The 23,200-nt window shown below is 44.5% G+C and overlaps 2 protein-coding genes across 5 annotated transcripts; both read left to right on the forward strand.

Moving 5' to 3' along the window:
• The first annotated feature begins 11,867 nt into the window (after nucleotides 1-11,867).
• mtg2 (mitochondrial ribosome-associated GTPase 2) lies at nucleotides 11,868-14,799 on the forward strand. Its single transcript, XM_039010172.1, has 6 exons — nucleotides 11,868-12,582; nucleotides 12,908-13,055; nucleotides 13,363-13,478; nucleotides 13,646-13,864; nucleotides 14,026-14,164; nucleotides 14,251-14,799. Exons 1-6 carry the CDS (start codon nucleotides 12,349-12,351, stop codon nucleotides 14,649-14,651), a joined length of 1,257 nt encoding a protein of 418 aa, XP_038866100.1. The 5' UTR covers nucleotides 11,868-12,348; the 3' UTR covers nucleotides 14,652-14,799.
• A 641-nt stretch (nucleotides 14,800-15,440) lies between these two features.
• Nucleotides 15,441-18,857, forward strand: LOC120060760 (uncharacterized protein SCO4629-like). Of its 4 annotated transcripts, none has more exons than XM_039010176.1 (6): nucleotides 15,441-15,614; nucleotides 16,492-16,580; nucleotides 16,980-17,103; nucleotides 17,236-17,388; nucleotides 17,773-17,955; nucleotides 18,188-18,856. In XM_039010176.1, the coding sequence occupies exons 2-6, from the start codon at nucleotides 16,509-16,511 to the stop codon at nucleotides 18,304-18,306; spliced, it is 651 nt and encodes a 216-aa protein (XP_038866104.1). In that variant the 5' UTR covers nucleotides 15,441-15,614; nucleotides 16,492-16,508; the 3' UTR covers nucleotides 18,307-18,856. The 4 variants fall into 4 exon arrangements, with proteins under 4 accessions (XP_038866104.1, XP_038866101.1, XP_038866103.1 ...); XM_039010173.1 differs by lacking the exon at nucleotides 15,441-15,614 and adding an exon at nucleotides 15,621-15,974 and having other exon boundaries at nucleotides 18,188-18,857; XM_039010175.1 differs by lacking the exon at nucleotides 15,441-15,614 and adding an exon at nucleotides 15,979-16,061.
• The last annotated feature ends 4,343 nt before the right edge of the window (nucleotides 18,858-23,200 follow it).

Raw genomic sequence — 23,200 nt, forward strand, 5'->3', positions numbered from 1 at the left:
GTTTGACTTCGTTTATTATTTTGTAAATTCTCAAGTGTGTTTAGTTTTCGTCTTGTTTAATAAATATTCATGTCGTATCACAACGCTGCGTTTTGGTCCAATCCCTACTCCTCCTCTTCGGACGAAGAGGAGGAGGACAACCGTTACAGAACCACCCACCTACCATGGATCAAGCAGCGTGAGAGGAACCAGCAACAGCGGCAAAGAAACCAGGACTCGTGGACTTGGGAGGAAATATTGGACGGAAAGGGACCCTGGGCTCAACCAGGAGAATATCGCCGCCCCAAAGCTGAGCTGGAGGCAGCGAAAGCAGAGAGGCGGCGACATGAGGAGGCAGCACGGAAACAAGGCTGGAAGCCCGTAAGTCAAACCCAAAAATTTCTTGGGGGGGGGGGGGGGCTCTCGGGAAGTGTAGTTGGGTCAGTCAGGAGACGTGAGCCAACTCCTCCTGCTTACCGTAAGGAGCCGGTGAGGGCGGATTTGGAGATGAGTGACGCAGAGACAGTAAAGGAGTTAATGGAGAAATTGGAGGAGAGAGTTATGAGGGATGTACTGGTTTGGTGCTTTAGGCACGGCATCCGTCCGACTGAACGTGTTGGTGAGTTGATGTCACCGGGTACCGCTCTCCATACTCGTCCTGAGGTGCGTGCTAGCCGTCTGGTTAAGACAGTGCCTACACCACGCACCAAGCCTCCTGTGCGTCTCCAGAGTCCTGTGCGTCCTGTTACTGCTCCCCGCACTAGCCCTGAGATACGTGTCTCCAGCTCAATACCACCAGTGCTGGCACCACGCACCAAGCCTCCTGTGCGTCTCCAGAGCCCTGTTCCTCCTCCATGCACTCTCCCTGTGGTGCGTGTCTCCAGCCCAGTGCCTCCAGTTCCGGCACCACGCATCAAGCCTCCTGTGCGTCTCCAGAGCCCTGTACGCACTGTTCCTTCTCCCCGTACTCGCCCTGATGTGCGTGCCCTCAGCCCGGTACCACCAGTGCCGGTACCACGCACCAGGCCTATAGTACGCCTTGAGAGTCCAGTGGTCCCTGTTGTTGTTCCCCGCACTAGCCTGATGGTGCGTGTCCTTAGCCCGGTACCTCCAGTTCCGGCACCACGCACTAGGCCTACAGTGCGCCTCAGCCGGCCAGAGTCTGCCGTCTGCCCAACGGCGTCTGAACTGCCCGTCTGCCCAACGGCGCCTGAACTGCCCTTCTGCCCAACGGCGCCTGAACTGCCCGTCTGCCCAACGCCGTCTGACCTGTCCGTCTGCCAAGCGCCGCATGAACTGCCCGTCTGTACTGAGCTTTCAAAGCCGCCCGTCTGTACTGAGCCTGCAAAGCCGCCCGTCTGCCATGAGCCTTCAGAGCCGTCCGCCAGACAGGAGCCACTAGAGCCTTACGCCAGACAGGAGCAGCCAAAGCCTTCCGTCAGACAGGATCAGCCAGAGCCTTCCGTCAGACAGGATCAGCCAGAGCCTTCCGCCAGACAGGATCAGCCAGAGCCTTCCGCCAGACAGGATCAGCCAGAGCCTTCCGCCAGCCATGAGCAGCCAGAGCCGCCAGCCAGCCAGGAGCAGCCAGAGCCGCCAGCCAGCCATGAGCTGCCAGAGCCGCCAGCCAGCCAGGAGCCGCCAGAGCCGCCAGCCAGCCAGGAGCCGCCAGAGCCGCCAGCCAGCCAGGATCCGCCAGAGCCGCCAGCCAGCCAGGATCCGCCAGAGCCGCCAGCCAGCCAGGATCCGCCAGAGCCGCCAGCCAGCCAGGATCCGCCAGAGCCGCCAGCCAGCCAGGATCCGCCAGAGCCGCCAGCCAGCCAGGATCCGCCAGAGCCGCCAGCCAGCCAGGCTCCGCCAGAGCCAGCCAGCCAGGCTCCGCCAGAGCCAGCCAGCCAGGATCCGCCAGCCAGTCCGGTGCTGCCCTACAGTCATGAGCTGCCCTCCAGTCATGAGCTGCCCTTCAGTCATGAGCTGCCCTCCAGTCATGAGCTGCCCTCCAGTCATGAGCTGCCCTTCAGTCATGAGCTGCCTTCCAGTCATGAGCTGCCCTTCAGTCATGAGCTGCCTTCCAGTCATGAGCTGCCCTTCAGTCATGAGCTGCCCTTCAGTCATGATCTGCCCTTCAGTCATGAGCTGCCTTCCAGTCATGAGCTGCCCTTCAGTCATGAGCTGCCCTTCAGTCATGAGCTACCCTTCAGTCATGAGCTGCCCTTCAGTCATGAGCTGCCCTTCAGTCATGAGCTGCCCTCCAGTCATGAGCTGCCCTCCAGTCATGAGCTGCCCTCCAGTCATGAGCTGCCCTACAGTCATGGGCTGCCCTACAGTCATGGGCTGCCCTACAGTCATGAGCTGCCCTACAGTCATGGGCTGCCCTACAGTCATGAGCTGCCCTACAGTCATGAGCTGCCCTACAGTCATGAGCTGCCACTCAGTCATGAGCTGCCACTCAGTCCGGAGCTGCCACTCAGTCCGGAGCTGCCACTCAGTCCGGAGCTGCCACTCAGTCCGGAGCTGCCAGTAGTCCGGAGTTGCCTCTCTGTCCTGAGCTACCTCTTTGTCATGAGCTACCTCTCTGTCCTGAGCTACCTCTCTGTCCTGAGCTACCTCTCTGTCCTGAGCTACCTCTCTGTCCTGAGCTACCTCTCTGTCCTGAGCTACCTCTATGTCCTGAGTTATCTAGGGGGGACCGGTGTGAAGGTTCCTAGACCAGGGTTGGGGGCGAGGATCGACACTCGGAGGACGCTAAGGAGGGGGACAAAGACAATGGTGGAGTGGTGTCCTCGTCCTGCGCCGGAGCCGCCACCGTGGACAGATGCCCACCCAGACCCTCCCCTTGAGTTTTAGGGGTGCGCCCGGAGTTCGCACCTTGGGGGGGGGGGGGGGGGGGGGTTCTGTCACGTTCCTGACCTGTTTTCTGTTATTTTTGTATGTGTTTAGTTGGTCAGGGCGTGAGTTGGGGTGGGCATTCTATGTTTTGTGTTTCTATGTTTAGGTCATGGGTAATTAGCCTTATATGGTTCTCAATCAGGGACAGGTGTTTGACGTTTCCTCTGATTGAGAACCATATAAAGGTAGGCTGTTCACACTGTTTGTTTGTGGGTGATTGTCTTCCGTGTCTGTGTCTGTGCACCACACGGGACTGTTTCGTTTGTTCGTTCGTTTGTGTCCTCTGTACCAGTTCATGCGTTCTTCGTGTATATGTAAGTTCGTTTGTTCGGGTCTGTTTGACTTCGTTTATTATTTTGTAAATTCTCAAGTGTGTTTAGTTTTCGTCTTGTTTAATAAATATTCATGTCGTATCACAACGCTGCGTTTTGGTCCAATCCCTACTCCTCCTCTTCGGACGAAGAGGAGGAGGACAACCGTTACAGTACCGTTCGAACTACAACTGATGAACACTTGCCAAAGAAAAGGAAGTAAATAGATTTGTTATTCTGTTAACCACCGCTACCTCAGCTGAGCGTAGTTTTCCGTCGGAGTAATCCTCTCAAGGTTCACTGTTTGTTTTATTGTTCACATTAATACTTGTTATCTAATTTGTGTTCTTTTTTTTAATGCAGGAGTTCGTTTTCAATTCACTCAATATCGTTAGTCTGAATGCTAGGGGTTTGAGAAATCCTACAAAAAGGAAAGCTTTATTTTTATACTGTAAACGCAGTAACGCAGATTTTGTCCTTCTTCAGGAAACTCATTCGGGTGAAAGTGATTTGAAATTTTGGAAAGCACAATGGGGAGATATGGCCTATTTCAGTCATGGATCAAATCATTCTGCTGGTGTTTTGACACTTATTCACAAGTTTAAAGGTGACATTCTAGAATCCACATCTTCACAAGACGGCAGATGGGTCATAGTAACTGTTAAACTTGACAATGCTATTTTCATCATCGGTAATGTATACGGACATAACTCACATGCTCCTAATAAGACCCTTTTTACCCAATTTACCAGGAAAGTACAGGATTTAAGCAACAAATACTCAGAGGCTTTTCTAATTATTTCAGGGGATTTTAATGAAACACCTGATGCATCTGCTGATCGTTTTCCTCCTAGAACGAGTCAAAACCCTCAAAATAGTAACATTGTCATTACATTATGCAAGGATCTCTGTGTTGAGGATGCCTGGCGTTATTTCAATCCGGATGCTAAGGGTTATACCTGGACCAACAAAACTGTCACGTAAATCTAGAATAGATTTATTCCTAATTTCCCCTTTTTTGTTACAATTTGTTATAGATGTAGATCATCAGTTAGCTCCCTTTTCTGATCATCACTTGATTTCCCTGAATTTACAAGCTACTAAAAAATCAAAAGGTACTCGAGGATATTGGAAATTAAACAATACACTTCTTAAAGATACTGCTCTCATTGAACACATCAAATCATTACCTAAAGATATTTTTGCAAGAAAAGACTTGGGACATGGAAGTAGATGGGAATTTTTCAAATATAAAGTCAGAGTGGTAGCCATTAAACGCACCAAAGAGCTGATGCAATTAAAGAACCATAGAGAAAAGGAGATGATGAGCAAGCTTGACAGTTTTCTAAAGAAAGATAATCTATCTGAAGAAGAGGAGTCTGTGTTCAGGTCTTTACAACTAGAATTAGAACAGACTTACACGGATCAGGCAAAGGGCGCCTTTGTAAGGTCAAGAGCTAAATGGATTGAAGAGGGGGAAAGAAACACTAGTTACTTTTTTGCACTTGAAAAGAGAAACTACAAAAGAAAATCTATAACTACACTCAAAATTAACGATGTTCTATGCAAAGATCCCATTACAATATCATCATTTGTCAATTCCTTTTATGAAAACCTTTACAGCTCTCAATTTCAGGAAGATGGTTGTGAAAGCTACATTTGCCACATTCAGAATTATGTCCCTGTAATTGAGGATGATTTCCACTCAGTTTGCGATTCACCTGTGTCAATTGGAGAAATTAGAGAGGCTCTGAATTCAATCAAAAAAGGGAAATCACCTGGCCCTGATGGCCTGTCAGTTGAATTCTATAGAGAGTTTTGGGAGTTGCTAGAAGACCCGATTTTCAATATGTTTCAAGATTGCATTAAAAATGGGGAAATGGTCTCCACTATGAAACAGGGCCTTATTTCATTGGTTCCGAAGCCTGATAAAGACCCTTCTCTCATTGACAATTGGAGACCAATTACTTTATTAAATGTTGATTACGAATTGATTGCTCTGGTTTATGCCAAAATATTAAAGAAAGGAATAGATACCATTATAAATGAGACTCAAACAGGATTTATGAAGGGCCGTCACATAAGCTCTAACATTCGGTTAGTCTTGGACTTTATAGATTATTCAGATGCAATTGACTCAGATGCGGTTGTCCTATTTCTGGACTTCTGTAAAGCCTTTGACACAATTGAACATGAATTTCTCTTTAGGTCTCTTAAACTTTTTGGATTTGGTGAAGAAATGTGCATGTTTTACAAAGATATAAATAGTTCTGTGCTACTAAACCTTAATACTTCCCAAAAAATTTGTATCAACAGAAGTGTACAACAGGGATGCCCAATTTCGCCATTTTTATTCATTTTGGTTGTGGAACTTCTATCTCTAGATATTCTGAATAATGCAAATTTGTATGGCTTAACCATTTTTAACAAAGAAATCAAAATTTCCCAACTGGCTGATGATACTACTCTTTTCTTAAGAGACAAAGACCAGGTCGCACATGCCCTTAATGCTATAAATGCATTTTCTATTGCATCAGGATTAATGCTGAATGTTTCTAAATGTGAAATCTTATGTTTATTTGACTCTGATGATAAAGAAATTAAAAATATTCCTGTAAAGGCCTATGTTAAATATTTAGGAATACATCTGTCAAAAAACCACTTAGTCAGACAACATTTGAATTTCTCTCCTAAAATTAAGAGAACTAAAAATATATTTAATAATTGGCTACAAAGAGATCTTTCTATACTTGGGAGAGTACTTCTGTCCAAGGCAGAGGGACTGTCTCGTTTTGTGTACCCCTCATTATCAATACAATGGATCTGATCCCAGCCGGTGACCCTAAACAACGACGCCGTAAAAGGGGCAAACGAAGCGGTCTCCTGGTCAGGCTTCGGAGACGGGCACATCGTGCTCCACTCCCTAGCATACTACTCGCCAATGTCCAGTCTCTTGACAATAAGGTTGATGAAATCCGAGCAAGGGTAACATTCCAGAGAGACATCAGGGATTGTAACGTTCTTTGCTTCACGGAAACATGGCTCACTCGAGAGACGCTAACGGAGTCGGTGCAGCCAGCTGGTTTCTTCACGCATCGCGCCGACAGAAACAAACATCTTTCTGGTAAGAAGAGGGGCGGGGGTGTATGCCTTATGATCAACGAGACGTTGTGTGATCATAACAACATACAGGAACTCAAGTCATTCTGTTCACCAGATTTAGAATTCCTCACAATCAAATGTCGACCGCATTATCTACCAAGGGAATTCTCTTCGATTATGATCACAGCCGTATATATTCCCCCACAAGCAGACACATCGATGGCCCTGAACGAACTTTATCTGACTCTTTGTAAACTGGAAACCACACACCCTGAGGCTGCGTTCATCGTATCTGGGGATTTTAACAAGGCTAATCTGAAAACAAACCTCCCTAAATTCTATCAGCATATCGATTGTGCTACCAGGGCTGGTAAAACCTTGGATCATTGTTATACTAACTTCCGCGATGCATATAAGGCCCTCCCCCGCCCTCCTTTCGGAAAAGCTGACCACGACTCCATTTTGTTGCTTCCAGCCTACAAACAGAAACTAAAACAGCAAGCTCCCGCGCTCAGGTCTGTTCAACGCTGGTCCGACCAATCTGATTCCACGCTTCAAGACTGCTTCGATCACGTGGATTGGGATATGTTCCGCATTGCGTCCAACAACAACATTGACGAATACGCTGATTCGGTGAGCAAGTTCATTAGAAAGTGCATTGACGATGTCGTACCCACAGCAATGATTAAAACATTCCCAAACCAGAAACCGTGGATTGATGGCAGCATTCGCGTGAAACTGAAAGCGCGAACCACTGCTTTTAACCAGGGCAAGGTGACCGGAAACATGACCGAATACAAACAGTGTAGCTATTCCCTCCGCAAGGCAATCAAACAAGCTAAGTCCCAGTATAGAGACAAAGTAGAGTCGCAATTCAACAGCTCAGACACAAGAGGTATGTGGCAGGGTCTATAGTCAATCACGGATTACAAAAAGAAAACCAGCCCCGTCGTGGACCAGGATGTCTTGCTCCCAGACAGACTAAATAACTTTTTTGCTCGCTTTGAGGACAATACAGTGGCACTGACACGGCCCGCTACCAAAACCTGCGGGCTCTCCTTCACTGCAGCCGAGGTGAGTAAAACATTTAAACGTGTTAACCCTCGCAAGGCTGCAGGCCCAGACGGCATTCCCAGCCGCGTCCTCAGAGCATGCGCAGACCAGCTGGCTGGTGTGTTTAAGGACATATTCAATCAATCCTTATCCCAGTCTGCTGTTCCCACATGCTTCAAGAGGGCCACCATTGTTCCTGTTCCCAAGAAAGCTAAGGTAACTGAGCTAAACGACTACCCCCCCGTAGCACTCATTTCCGTCATCATGAAGTGCTTTGAGAGACTAGTCAAGGACCATATCACCTCCACCCTACCTGATACCCTAGACCCACTCCAATTTGCTTACCGACCCAATAGGTCCACAGACGACGCAATCGCAACCACACTGCACACTGCCCTAACCCATCTGGACAAGAGGAATACCTATGTGAGAATGCTGTTCATCGACTACAGCTCAGCATTTAACACCATAGTACCCTCCAAACTCGTCATCAAGCTCGAGACCCTGGGTCTCGACCCCGCCCTGTGCAACTGGGTCCTGGACTTCCTGACGGGCCGCCCCCAGGTGGTGAGGGTAGGTAACAACATCTCCACCCCGCTGATCCTCAACACTGGGGCCCCACAAGGGTGCGTTCTGAGCCCTCTCCTGTACTCCCTGTTCACCCACGACTGCGTGGCCATGCACGCCTCCAACTCAATCATCAAGTTTGCGGACGACACTACAGTGGTAGGCTTGATTACCAACAACGACGAGACGGCCTACAGGGAGGAGGTGTGGGCCCTCGGAGTGTGGTGTCAGGAAAATAACCTCACACTCAACGTCAACAAAACAAAGGAGATGATTGTGGACTTCAGGAAACAGCAGAGGGAGCACCCCCCTATCCACATCGACGGGACAGTAGGGGAGAAGGTGGAAAGTTTTAAGTTCCTCGGTGTACACATCACGGACAAACTGAATTGGTCCACCCACACAGACAGCGTTGTGAAGAAGGCGCAGCAGCGCCTCTTTAACCTCAGGAGGCTGAAGAAATTCGGCTTGTCACCAAAAGCACTCACAAACTTCTACAGATGCACAATCGAGAGCATCCTGTCGGGCTGTATCACCGCCTGGTACGGCAACTGCTCCGCCCACAACCGTAAGGCTCTCCAGAGGGTAGTGAGGTCTGCACAACGCATCACCGGGGGCAAACTACCTGCCCTCCAGGACACCTACATCACCCGATGTCACAGGAAGGCCATAAAGATCATCAAGGACAACAACCACCCGAGCCACTGCCTGTTCACCCCGCTATCATCCAGAAGGCGAGGTCAGTACAGGTGCATCAAAGCAGGGACCGAGAGACTGAAAAACAGCTTCTATCTCAAGGCCATCAGACTGTTAAACAGCCACCACTAACATTTAGTGGCCGCAGCCAACATACTGACTCAACTCCAGCCACTTTAATAATGGGAATTGATGGAAATTATGTAAAAATGTATCACTAGCCACTTTAAACAATGCCACTTAATATAATGTTTACATACCCTACATTACTCATCTCATATGTATATGTATATACTGTACTGTATATCATCCACTGCATCTTGTCATCTTTATGTAATACATGTATCACTAGCCACTTTAAACTATGCCACTTTATGTTTACATACCCTACATTACTCATCTCATATGTATAGACTGTACACTATACCATCTACTGCATCTTGCCTATGCCGTTCTGTACCATCACTCATTCATATATCTTTATGTACATATTCTTTATCCCTTACACTTGTGTGTATAAGGTAGTAGTTGTGGAATTGTTAGGTTAGATTACTTGTTGGTTATTACGGCATTGTCGGAACTAGAAGCACAAGCATTTCGCTACACTCGCATTAACATCTGCTAACCATGTGTATGTGACAAATACAATTTGATTTGATTTGATTTATCGTTATGTGTAAATCCAGCTACTTGTAAAGAGATCAATAAGACCTTTCTTGACTTCATCTGGAAAAATAAGTCTCACAAACTAAAAAAATCTGTCCTTTCTAACAAAAGACCTGAAGGCGGTCTAGAAGTGTTGGATTTTGTTGACATAAATAACACTTTCAAGATAAACTGGTTGAAAAAATGTTTGATCGATACTGATTCAATATGGTATTTCATTCCAAATAATGTATTTAATAAATTGGGAGGTCTTCAATTTTTACTGAAATGTAATTATATTCCTGAAAGATTACCTGCTAAATTGGCTAGGTTTCACCAACAAGCTTTAATGGCCTGGAAAATATGTTTCCTGCACAATTTTTCCCCTCGTAAAGCTCTTTTGTGGAATAATTCAGACATAACTGTAAGGAATAAGTCATTGTTCTACCCCAGCTGGCATGAGAGGAATATTCACTTTGTTCTTGATATTTTCGACAACAAGGGTAATATTCTCACATATGAACAATTTATAACATTGAAAGAGTTTCCAATACCTTTCAGAGAGTTTATTTCTGTGATCAAAGCTGTTCCTAGTGGTCTAACTACACTTATGAAAAGTCATCTTAATTTTGGGAATGATCACAAAGTTTATCCAGAACTCAGATTGGAAGGCGTGGGCTTACTTGAGAGATCTTGTTGTAATAAATATATAAGACAAATTCTTCATTCACAAAACCAACTTACACCGAGAGGAAAGTTTTTCTGGAACATGCTTATTCCTGACATTGTCTGGAAAAATGCATGGTTAAGGCCTTACAAATACTGTATACCAAACAAAGTTAAGGAAGTGCACTTCAAAATTTTACATAAGATATATCCATGTAATTCTATGATTTCCAAATTTGTGGCTATTGATGATATCTGCGTTTTCTGTGGAAAAGAAGGTGAGAATCTGTCTCACTTGTTCTTTGAATGTAAATTTGTGTCAGAATTTGAGGGAAACCTTGCAAAGTACTTATTTACCATTATGAACACTTGCTATATTTTTAACATAAAATATATAATATGTTACTATTGCAATGATAACAAAACCACTGAAATGATTGTTCATTTTTTTAGTCTTGTTGCCAAATAATTTATACACAAACAAAGATTCCAAAATTCTATACCAAAATTACCAATTTTCTGATTGAATTGAATTATCTTATTAAAACATTAACCCTAGTGAATAACAACAAGAATAACATCTTCATGAATCATTATAATAAGATATTTTCAGAGTGAATATAATTGCACTTAAATTGTTTATATTTTGTATTATTTTATTTTTTTTGATATTTTTTGTATATTTGAGCATTGTTAATACCTGTGTTTGGTTTGCTAGACATGTTTGATGTAGCAATGTAAGTTGATTTTTGTATTATGAATAAATTAAAAAAAAAAAAAAAAAAAAAAAAAAAAAGAGTGTGCAAAGCACAACAGGTGGAAATTATAGGCAATTAGCAAGACACCCCCAATAAAGGAGTGGTTCTGCAGGTGGTGACCACAGACCACTTCTCAGTTCCTATGCTTCCTGGCTGATGTTTTGGTCACTTTTGAATGCTGGCGGTGCTTTCACTCTAGTGGTAGCATGAGACGGAGTCTACAACCCACACAAGTGGCTCAGGTAGTGCAGCTCATCCAGGATGGCACATCAATGCGAGCTGTGGCAAGAAGGTTTGCTGTGTCTGTCAGCGTAGTGTCCAGAGCATGGAGGCGCTACCAGGAGACAGGCCAGTACATCAGGAGACGTGGAGGAGGCCATAGGAGGGCAACAACCCAGCAGCAGGATCGCTACCTCCGCCTTTGTGCAAGAAGGAGCAGGAGGAGCACTGCCAGAGCCCTGCAAAATGACCTCCAGCAGGCCACAAATGTGCATGTGTCTGCTCAAACGGTCAGAAACAGACTCCATGAGGGTGGTATGAGGGCCCGACGTCCACAGGTGGTGGTTGTGCTTACAGCCCAACACCGTGCAGGACGTTTGGCATTTGCCAGAGAACACCAAGATTGGCAAATTCGCCACTGTCCAGGAGTTGGCGGATGCTTTAGTCCAGGTCTGGGAGGAGATCCCTCAGGAGACCATCCGCCACCTCATCAGGAGCATGCCCAGGCGTTGTAGGGAGGTCATACAGACACGTGGAGGCCACACACACTACTGAGCCTCATTTTGACTTGTTTTAAGGACATTACATCAAAGTTGGATCAGCCTGTAGTGTGGTTTTCCACTTTAATTTTGAGTGTGACTCCAAATCCAGACCTCCATGGGTTGATAAATTTGATTTCCATTGATAATTTTTGTGTGATTTTGTTGTCAGCACATTCAACTATGTAAAGAAAAAATTATTTAATAAGAATTGTTCATTCATTCAGATCTAGGATGTGTTATTTTAGTGTTCCCTTTATTTTTTTGAGCAGTGTATAACAAAATATGAATGTTTAGTTGCTTGTTCATCTTCGATTTATTTTACTGTTTTAATATGTAAAATAAATCGACTTTCCGCTGGTTTTGTATCCGTATTGTATAATTTATGAAGAAACAATGTGTCGACCCATCGCTGTGATTTGCTGTGCTTTTTGACCCTCCGTAGTTCCCATAGGTAGGTCTCGTTGAAGTTGACATTCAAAATAGGTACCGTTTAGCTCATTTGATCTAAAAGCTACATTTTACTTAGAGTTGCAGATGGCGATGTTATGTGTAAACTCTAGCTAGATTATTGTTGTCATTTGTTATCGATTCAATTAGCTAGTCGGTTTATTGACGATGACTTCGCTAACTAGCAATAGTAGCTAACTTTAGCCTGCAGGCTACAGCTGATCTAACGCATGGTTTCCTGGGTGCACGTTTTGGTTTTTGCCTTAGCTCATCACAGCTGATTCAAATAATCAAAGATTGAAGATGAGTTGGTTATTTGAATCAGCTTTGTAGTGCTAGGGCAAAAACCCAAACGGTGCCCAGGACAGAGTTTGGGAATCCCTGCTTTAACGAAACGAGGTCAGGGCGACACTGGCTGTCTCACTACGAAATAACTACGATCTATGCTCTGAGATTACATTTGATTATTTTGCAATGTTAACTACATTGACCAAATTTCAAAGCCGAAGATGGTTTGTCCAAGAGATAAGTCGACTATTTGCACAAGTTTGCGTTAGGCACGAGTTCAATAGCAGCTTGTTGCTAGGGCTAAAAAGCAACTTGGCAACACAGAGGAAAACAACTGGAATCATGAATGTCAGCACGTCCTGTGCATGGTGCGCCAAGCCTCGAATTTCTAAAAAGAAAGAACTTTCAGAAAAGAAACTGGTATGTCATGATAAACTAGGCAGATAGCTATCTCATATCCTCTGTCCTCATCACACTAGCCAAGCACACATTGGTTTGTTTATATTTGTAATACCCAAGTTAGCTAGTTTGTTTAGATTGCTTGTTTTCTTGGTCTTCTGCTCTATCATGCACTCAAACATGGATAAGTAAATATTGATGACACTATGAGTTAAGATGAAACATTGGGGCTATGCCAGTCCAGTGTGATATGAGTTTAGACCAATGACTTGTATATAGACTACAGGTGGCTAGTTAACTAAGCTTATGTTAATGTTCACTCTGGGTCTCTCTCTCTGTTGTTCAGACTCGCCACTTTGTGGACAACCGCAATGTAAAGCTACTGGCAGGAGCAGGTGGAAAAGGGGCCTGCACCTTCCACAGTGAGCCCCGGAAAGAGTGGGGTGGACCAGACGGAGGGAATGGAGGAGATGGTGGGAACATCATCATCAAAGGTGTGTCGGAGACACCGTCACACTCTCAAGTGTTGCACTATTCCCAAACAGAACTGTTTATACATCGTTTATAATCTGGTTACAATGTGTTGGCCTTCTGAGTTGCTCTCGTTTAGCTATTCAGATCAATGTTTTGATCATCAGGAGATCCACAATAGGCTCAAGGATCACACAAGGATATAATCAGGCCGATGAACATTTTTAATTTGTAGGGATATTTTAACCAGGGCATTGGAGACAGTTTTCGTATGCGTACTTCAAGCCATCAAGTCCTGTTTCCGAATATCTGTGATTTGCATGCCTCCAGTCGACCTGCAGGTGAAATCCCTGGCGCAGGTCGCCCCCGTTTACAAAGGAGACGATGGCGATTCAGGAGGCAGTAAGAACTGCTACGGACGCAACGCCAGCACAACCTACATCGCTGTGAGTTAGTTCCCATGACTACAGCTGGGGTGTTGCTTTAAATTAGGGGCTCTTTATATGAACATTTAAAAAAAATAAAAAATGTTTAGCCATGTAATTGCCACAAATACTAAAATGCTGACTGTAAAATAGTGTAACTGAATGTTTGGTGTTTTGGGATGGTGCAGGTGCCAGTGGGCACGGTGGTGAAGGAGCAAGGAAAGACGGTGGCAGACCTCTCCCAGCACAACCAGGAGTACGTGGCTGTGTTTGGAGGGGCGGGGGGAAAGGGAAACCGCTTCTTCCTGTCCAATGAGAACCGCGCCCCCATGACGGCCACCCTGGGAGAGAGGGGACAGGACAGGGTCCTCCAGCTGGAGCTGCGCACCATGGCCCACGCCGGACTGGTGAGACACGGAAGAGGGACTCACTCCACTGACTAGGCCTATCTTATTAAATGTGGGCTTGTTAAAATAATATTGTAGAAATATAAATGGTATGCACTCTATCCCCCAAAAATGTGTAACATTTTCTTGATTTACCTGTTGGTGTGCGTCTTCCTCTCCAGGTTGGGTTTCCCAATGCAGGGAAGTCTTCCCTTCTAAGGGCCATTTCCAATGCCAGGCCTGCTGTGGCTGCCTACCCCTTTACCACCCTTAACCCCCATGTGGGTATTGTCAACTACAGGGACCATGAGCAAGTGGCAGGTAAAGGAGTTTTTGATCTTCGTGTTATATATTATGTTGGGCACGAAGGTTGGTGTTGTAGTTTATTGTCCCCTCCCTCTGTCTAGTGGCTGACATTCCTGGTATCATCTGTGGGGCCCATCTGAACCGAGGCCTGGGGATCTCCTTCCTGCGCCACATTGAGCGCTGTCGCTTCCTTCTCTTTGTCCTGGACCTGTCCTCCCCAGAACCCTGGACCCAGCTCCAACAACTGCGCTATGAGCTGGACCAGTACGAGCCCGGCCTCACCCACCGGCCCCACGCTATCGTAGCCAACAAAATGGACCTGCCTGGGGCTCGGGGAAACCTTGAGGCCCTCCGGGGCCACGTGGCCCACAGGGTGATCCCTGTGTCTGCCCTCACAGGCCAGAACACAGAGGAGCTGATCCTGCACCTCAGGGAGCTATATGATGGCTATCTACAGACCCATGGACAGGGCAGTGGGCAGGACATGCCCACCAGGTGGTAGGTCTGCCCTGGAAAAGGACTGAAAGACTTCCATGCCTTTTCCTCACTGCTCAGCACCTGCTATTTTGTTTAAATTGTAGAACTAAATAAATATTTATTCAACTGTGAAAAATGGAATTGATTTAATAAATGCGTTTCAGTAAATCTGATTCCTCATTGTTTTATTTACACAAGTACTGAGATCTGTGTACAAGGGTCAGTACTGATGACATCAGATAGTTATTGTGATGTCATATGTACTTAAGTGTTTTCCCTTATATCAACATCACACATTTTACCCCTTGGGATGTCTAGAAACACACTTCATCAAAAATGCAAGTACTGGTACATGTTAGACATTTTGATTATTTGAACTACGCTGATAAAAAATATTAACGCAACAGGTTTCCTTATATGAACTGTAGCTCATTAAAATCTTAAATTGTTGCATGTTGCGTTTATATATTTGTTCAGTATAATGACAGGAATTCGCACTGTGATGCATCTGTCACATTCGCTAAAGGATTTTTCTGTGTTTCTTGGTTGAAAAACAAAACAGCAGCGAGTTTCTGCTGACCTTTGACCTCTGAGAGCAAACGAGATAGGGTATGGGCTGGCACACAATGGCTGGGTTTCATTCTAGAAAACTGATCCCTCTGTCCTTGTTATATGGCAGAAACTAGGTGGAGCTAATGTATGTGAAGGGGAAAGCATTAGAGAATAGAAGGGAATAAAATGTAGCCCTTGTGTTGTGGATGGGGTTGGGTCTAGTCATGTGACAACAACACCCAATCTAAACTTGAGTGGGTGTGCATGCAGGTTAGCAGGAAATAGCTAGGCTTTAACAGCAGTAGAGCTCTGTTTATGTTTTCTCACAGATCTTTCACTTTGGGACCTTTCAGATTTGTGTCTGCTTCTTTCTACTCCACTTAGAAACACAATCATCAGCCTACACTCATCAAATCATGACATCAGTGATCTTCAGGTCAGAAAGTCGGAGCTCTAGAAATGCCAGAGTTTACGATTTAGAATACCGAGTTGGATGACCGTTCAAAACGATTTATCCTGATCGGATATCGTTTTTTCCCTAGTTCCCAGTTCTTTTGAACACGCTATAGTCGGAGATTTACCAGTTCCTAGTTGTTTTGAACGCGGCATTACAGAGACTCACCAACCAATCGAATAAGAGAAAGGAGGCCTAATCAGCCGGTCGGGATAAAGAGAGTACATTAGCCAATGAGAGTTAAACTGAGCAGCTGGATATAATTTAGACTAGCCAATCACAATAATGCCATAGAGTGGAATCTGCAGTGGAATATGCCGGAACATTGGCAGTGCATCCTGGGTAAGAAAACATTGACAGGTGAACAGTGGAGAAAGGGAGAGCATCGTGCAGGATGAAAGAAAGAGACCTGGATAGAGAGCCGCTGGGGTGTGTAAAGCTTTCATCCTTGCGACAAATGAGAAATAGAACGACAATTATAATGGCTTCTGAATGATGTTCGGAAGTTAATGAGTTTAACACTGTTGCAGTGCAGTGCAGTGTAGTGTGTTGAGCATAGCCACTTCTGCTGCAGTCGTCTGTACTTTTAAAGGATGACCCACGACACCTGCCCTCAGGGCGCTGTTATTGTGGTCTGCATGCTGCTGTTGCGTCACATGTTCATTGTCAACGCAACGGACCTCCACTACAGCTCAGTTTGTTCTCCCCTGAGGTGAGGTGGAGTGCCTCCTCTCCACACATGTATTTAATGAGGACATTGTTGACCTGTGAAAATGTCTACTTTAAAGTATTGATTCATTCAGTATCATGCTGTTTATTCCATTTGGTTCTGCATTTGAAGTGACTTTCTCTCCCACAGACCAGCATGTGAGAGAAATGGACAATGAGAGTGAGAAGTGGGCCAGAATTCTGTGGGACTACCTTTGTCTGCACCATTCTCTGGAAAAGGCAAGCCTTCATATCTGATTGTACATACACAAGTTGTACATACATAAGTTTTGACTGGATGCATTTAAAATGAACTGCAATCAGAATTGTAAACAGTATGATGCAACTTCCTTCCCCATTATCTTTTGATTTGATATGATTATATGATATGCTCTTCTGGCTTCACCAAAAATAACATCATAATGATCTGTCCTCTTTTAGGATGATGTCATACTCCTAGATTTTCTCTCAGGGTTTTCTAACAATCAATGCTGTCTCCTCTGTTGAATAATCATGTATGTTCTGTCAGTGATGTCATAATTTGAAATGCCATGATGTCCTCTGAAATGCCATAATCCTGTCATAGTGATGTCATAATTTATGTATCTGAAATTGCATTATAATCCTGTCTGATCTCAGAGTGATGTCATAATAGGCCTGGGTTGCCATGATGTGCGTGTGGCGGAGAGGTCAGCTTCTCTCTTCCTGGAAGGATGGGCTCCTTGGCTGCTCTTCACTGGTTACAAAGGCAACCAGACTGCAGGTCAGCAAGACTGAGCATCATTCTCTCTTTCTGTCCCTCTTTCTGCAAATGCAAGAAAGCACAAAGGCACGCACACATACCATCTTTCTATCCAATGTCTCTAATGTCTGATGTGTGTCTTGTGTGGTCCAGGTGTGTGGTCGAGGCCAGAGGCTGACGTGTTCCTGGATGTGGCTCTGAGGATGGGAGTGCCCAGGGGGAACATACTGCTGGAGACAGAGGCCACCAACACTGGAGACAACATCTGCTTCTCATACAGGCTCCTCAAGGAGAGAAACATCCCAGGTGAGACTCTCCTCATTAGACACACTGATGGAGAACCTTTCATATGAAATGTCTGTTATTGTTGTAGCGTTATTCTACAGCTAGGGGGCAGGACAGCACAACTGGAACACATTTCAGCCAAGCCAATATTGTATTCCTATTACAGGAGGCTGTTGAGGGGAGGACGGCTCATAATAATGGCCTGAACAGAAAAAAATGGAATGGCATCAAACACATGGAAACCATGTGTGTGATGTATTTGATCCCATTCCACTCCAGCCATTACCAAGAGCCCGTCCTCTCCAGTTAAGGTGCCACCAACCTCCTGTGATTCCTATGTACAGTATGCCAATGTGTATTTTGTCATGTACCCATTAGTGGTTGTGGTTGTCATGTCTACCCCAGCCAACAGGGTGATCCTGGTCCAGCAGCCCTTTATGGAGCGCAGGGTCTCTGCAACATTCCTGCGCCAGTGGCCTGACCAAGGGGAACATACGCATGCCATCGTTACCTCCCCCCAGATGGGCATCTCTGCCTACCCCCACCCCACTGTGGGCACTGCCACGGACCTAATAACATACATGCTAGGTATGTACTCTGTCCATAATCCCAGGACTTTTGTGTTGTCTTAAAGCATTTAGACCATGTAAAATAAATATTTAAGCCCACGTCATCTTTCTAGTGCAGGAATGTATGAAGGCATTCAGAATCAAATATTCTAAAAGACGTTGCCCCGTTGCCAACCATTTCACTTACAGCCGTGTAGAAACAACAGACATAAGTATGATGCTGTGAGTAAGGTGTAAACTTTGTGTTCCAGGTGTTCTAGAGAGGATCCGTGACTACCCACAGAAAGGTTTCCAGGTGGAGCAGGAGATTACACCCAGTGCTCTCTCCGCCTACCACTGGTTCCTGCAGGCTGGCTACATTCCCAAGTGAATACACAACACACACACATACACTTGTGCCTATGTTTCGCTATGGACATGTTGATGCTACTGATGGTTGGGAATTTAACATTAAATTACAGTAAGTTCATATTTTGCGAAGATGGTTGTTTCATTAATACCGTGACTTGAGACGTATGAAAATATGCCACAGAACTCAATTCTTGCTTATTGTAAGTCAGTGGATTGAATGCATTTCTACATAAATAAAACAAAATGAATATAAAAGCTATTACCCTTATTTACATACCACATAGAATATACATTAAAAGACAACCCCAAAATATACACCCAAATAAAACAACTGGACCTAAGCCCAAACCTTAAAGCCCAAGTGTTTAATTGATAATAATCTTAAACATGACCATCATATATAATATCATTAGACTATTTTTGGCTTGACGTATGTGGGTAAGAGATGGTGTGGTATGTTAAAAGAATGACCTCTTTCTCTCTCATTCACCATTATAACACTATTTCATTGCAGCCATCGCATTTGTAAAATCAAAGCTAAAAAGTAATTGACATTCAAGTATTTTCCACTCCATGTTTCTCACTTCCCTGGTCTGTTCTCAGTGCAGAAATCCTTTTGTTTTTTGCTGGCTGGTCAATCCAGCCAAAGTGGGCCCTGGCCAGTGTACAGTAGAGTAGAATGTAGCATGCCTGATATGTACAACCAGGCTCCCTACAGCACAGCTGTACATAGCTACTGCCCATGTAAGATCCATTGGTAAATTGCATTTATTTTCCTTCCAGCACTGAGTTCCATCTTGGTCTTTGTATTGGTCATTGATCTCCATAGTCCTGTGTATTTTATGCAAAAAAAAAAAAAAAAAGAAGTTTAACATTGCTTGTTGTTATCCAGATTTTGCATGAGCAGGTTTGCTGTTCTACTTCATTTTTAAGCATGAGTGATCCAGTTCAATTTATAATCTATGAAAGCGGCCGGTACCTAGCCTGTTATGCCCATGCTAACTAGCCAGTCCTGGCAGAGCCTCTTGCCCAAGAGGGTGAGGGCAAGGTGGGCTTAGGATGCGCTGGGGTATGGGGTGTTGCAAATGGAGGCCAGCGTGTTGAACCTGGCGCCCAGGTAGAGTAGCTTTTCCTGGTCGAAGGGGGTCTCGGATGGAGATAGACCGACCTCCAGCTGGGTGCTCTAGGTCCCCCTCTTTAGCGTAGGGGTGGGGGGCATAGTCCCCCAGCTCCTCTCCGGGAACCTGCAGAATGAACATCCTCTGGAGAAGGAGGGATGGATAGATGGAGGGATTGGAGGTCACAAAAAGGTTAATGAAGGAATAGAGTTCACCAGATAGATTTCAAAAATATACATTAGAAACAGTTTGTTTTTTTGTCATAGTCATGATTGTTTATGACTGTTACACATTGTTACATGATTGAGTAGAGTCATCAAGGGCCTGGCGTTATTGAGAGAATTATTTTCTCCCCATGAGGAGTATCTTGTTTTTGTCATCATTGATCTGCTCATCATTGACCCCTGAGTGATCAGAAACATACTATCACTACACACACAACCAATACAATGCAACATTAATCAAGTGAAAGTTTCAGAAAAAATAGTTGACAAGTTTAATTGAAATTTTAGATCTTGAAATGCCTGTCCATAACCATTGGAGTGTAATTTTGTGGGCGCACTCTGAAACCAAATTCAAAATGTTGCTGTAGTTCAGTGCCACTGAAAAGTTAATTGACAGGTCAAAAGTGGATGAAGGTAGTAGATTTATTAGACTTATATAGCCTACCTTGCGCAGAGAGGTTAATCGTTGAAACTGTTCCTGTTGCTATTGGTATGAGGAAAAATACCCTGATTATCCTGAACATACCGATGCTCGCATACTGGCGGACCTCTGTACAGCCTGGGGAAAGATAGTATCATATTTACTTTGCATGGATCAACAATTTTCCATTTGCCAAATATGCCCAGTGTGAACCAAAACAATACTGATGAATGGTGAATAAATATTGCTGGTTTCCTAACCGGCATCTTACATTGGTAGAAAAGCAGCTTTTGTTCCCAGCAGACTGTCCACTTTGAGTGTGATACGTGTAGGCACCTATGATCAAAATAGCATATTGTGTGATGGAAAAAAGCAATGACCAGAGATGAATGTGATGGTAATGTTGTCTGTTGTTACCTTGCAATCAGTTCCTGGGATCTCAATGTTAGATTTGATCTGACGTTCTTCAGAGTTTTCATCTGTAGGGATCAGCTTCAGTTCTCTTTTACTGGTCAACAGGAGGGACAACAGTAGAAAACCTAGGAGGAACTCACAAATCTCCACACACACTGAAGTTCTAACGAACTATACCAAATCAACACTAGGTGGGGATGTAGGCCAGTATGTCTTTCTCAAGTGTAAGATTCAGATCAGTGGTGAAGTTTCCCCTAGGCACAGATCTAAGATCAGCTTCCCCTCCCCCAATCCTAACCTTAACCAAAACTGGCCCACAATTAACATCTAGGGGAATCTTCACCCTACTCCTAAGATTGACTTACCTAGCAGTAGCAGCATGACACCGATGACAATCCCTACAGCCCTCGCTCCAATCTTGGTTCCAGAGGCCCTGCCGAGACTGCAGCTGAACACCAGAGCAGTCATACACGGTGACGAACAGGTTGTGGAGGGCTCCCTGACCCTGCTGGTCCAACACCATGCGCAGCAGGTCGTAGTGACCTGCGTACACTGGGTTCTCCTTCACCAGGTTCACTGTGTATCCTGGAGGGATGTGTAGTGAGAAAGAGAGTCATTAACAGCATTAGTTCAGCTAGTTTATGACTGCATATAGTATGAGACTTGGGCCAACCTGAGGTGTGTGTGAAACCTGCAATAGTGGTGTGTAAAGGTCAAAGAGACCATATGTAAAAATGGATGAGGAATGAGAGGCCAGATAGTGTGTACACTCTTTAAAAAAGGTGCTTCCTAGAACCTAACAGGGTTCTTCAGCTGTCCCCATAGGAGAACCCTTTGAAGAACCATTTTTGGTTACAGGTATTTGGTTCTAGGTATAACTTTCCACAGATGGTTCTACATGGAACCCAAAAGGGTTCACCTCAAGAGACCTGTCCTGGCTTCAGTATTTATCTCTCTCTTTTACTCTCTCTCTCTCTCCTTTGCTCTCTTTTGCTCCCTCTTTCTCTCTTTTGCTCTACCAGAATGGGCATCCATGGAACTCTTGGCTGCAGACAGAGGCCTTAGTCAGTCATGCAGTAACTACAGTACCAGTCAAAAGTTTGGACACACCTACTCATTCAAGGGTTTTTCTTAATTTTTTACTATTTTCTACATTGTAGAATAATAGTGAAGACATCAAAACTATTAAATAACACATATGGAATCATGTAGTGACCATAAAAGGGTTAAACAAATCAAAATATATTTTACATTTGAGATTCTTCAAAGTAGCCACCCTTTGTCTTTGATGACAGCTTTGCACACTCTTGGCATTCTCTCGACCAGCATCATGAGGTAGTCACTTAGAATGCATTTCAATTAGCAGGTGTGCCTTGTTAAAAGTTCATTTGTGGAATTTATATCCTTAATGCATTTGAGACAATCAGTTGTGTTGTGACAAGGTAGGTTTATCTTCTGAATACCAAACCTATTTGTTAAGTCAGAGTCCATATTATGGCAAGATCAGCTCAAATAAGCAAAGAGAAATGACAGTCCAGCATTACTTTAAGACATGAAGGTCAGTCAATCCGGAAAATTTCAAGAACTGCAAGTGCAGTCGCAAAAACCATTAAGCGCTATGATGAAACTGGCTCTCATGAGGACCGCCACAGGAACAGAACACCCAGAGTTACCTCTGCAACAGAGGATACGTTCATTATAGTTAACATTAGCGTTAACTGCACCTCAGAATTTGCTGCCCAAATAAATGCTTCACAGAGTTCAAGTAACAGACACATCTCAACATCAACTCTTCAGAGGAGACTGTGTGATTCAGACTTTCATGGTTGAATTTCTGCAATGGAATCACTACCAAAGGACACCAATGTGAAGAAGAGACTTGCTTTGGCCAAGAAACACGAGCAATACGCCATCGCATTTGGTTTGTGCTTAGTGGGACTATCATTTGTTTTTCAACAGGACAATGACCCAAAACACACCTCCAGGCTGTGCAAGGGCTATTTGACCAAGAATGAGAGTGATGGAGCCCCACATTTGCAAAAAAATAATAACATTCTTTGGGCTTGCCTGTTTTGCATGTTATTGTGGCATTAATACGTGTCACATATCAGTTTGCAAACAATGTCAAAATATATATATATATATATATCATTGAGTTAATAAAGCCATGTACAAACATGGTCTCTTTTTTGTTTTCTTGAATAAGGCAGCTACAAAATGCAGGTGTTTCAGCCTAGCTCAGTGCTTTCTGTGGTGGTGGGGCAAGCCAGCAGAAAATACGGAGCGTTGCACCGTGATTGGCTCAGTATTCTGTCACTCATGGGGACACTACATCACTGCGAAGTCTAAGGGGAGACCTCAAACATTCTAGCCCCTTGGGTGATGCCATAGAGTTACATTAGAAGTGCCCATCCAAGAAGGGTCAAGGACATTGGCCACAGATAAAATGACATCAAATCACGTAGCTTTGATTGGACTGATCATGTCAACATCATACTTTAAAAATCTTAGCTAGCAGTCATCATCATGAATCAAGTCGACAATGTACTGGCAAATCCTTTTCCATCCTTATCATATGAAGATAAATAATGAAGAGAAATCATAGATAAAACTTATCGGTGCTCATCGGCCATTGGACATAAACATTACACAACACGTTGGAAATCGCAAATTCAACAATGAGTGGTTTGGAAGGAAGTGAACACAGCACAAGGTGAGTTGAAAAATGTCTTGTAT

This window comes from Salvelinus namaycush, chromosome 16 (genome assembly GCF_016432855.1).
Source record: "Salvelinus namaycush isolate Seneca chromosome 16, SaNama_1.0, whole genome shotgun sequence".
Classification (NCBI taxonomy): Eukaryota; Metazoa; Chordata; class Actinopteri; order Salmoniformes; family Salmonidae; genus Salvelinus; species Salvelinus namaycush.

Bases quoted from the DNA above. Each gene is read 5' to 3' on its own strand.
- LOC120060760 (XM_039010173.1), top strand. From the start codon at position 15,947: ATGCCGGAACATTGGCAGTGCATCCTGG. The intron at 16,581-16,979 runs GCAAGCCTTCAT...GTCTGATCTCAG, and splicing joins TGCACCATTCTCTGGAAAAG to AGTGATGTCATAATAGGCCT. The intron at 17,956-18,187 runs GTATGTACTCTG...TTTGTGTTCCAG, and splicing joins CCTAATAACATACATGCTAG to GTGTTCTAGAGAGGATCCGT.
- mtg2 (XM_039010172.1), top strand. From the start codon at position 12,349: ATGTTAACTACATTGACCAAATTTCAAAGCCGAAGATGGTTTGTCCAA. The intron at 13,479-13,645 runs GTGAGTTAGTTC...GGGATGGTGCAG, and splicing joins CCAGCACAACCTACATCGCT to GTGCCAGTGGGCACGGTGGT. The intron at 13,865-14,025 runs GTGAGACACGGA...CTTCCTCTCCAG, and splicing joins CCATGGCCCACGCCGGACTG to GTTGGGTTTCCCAATGCAGG.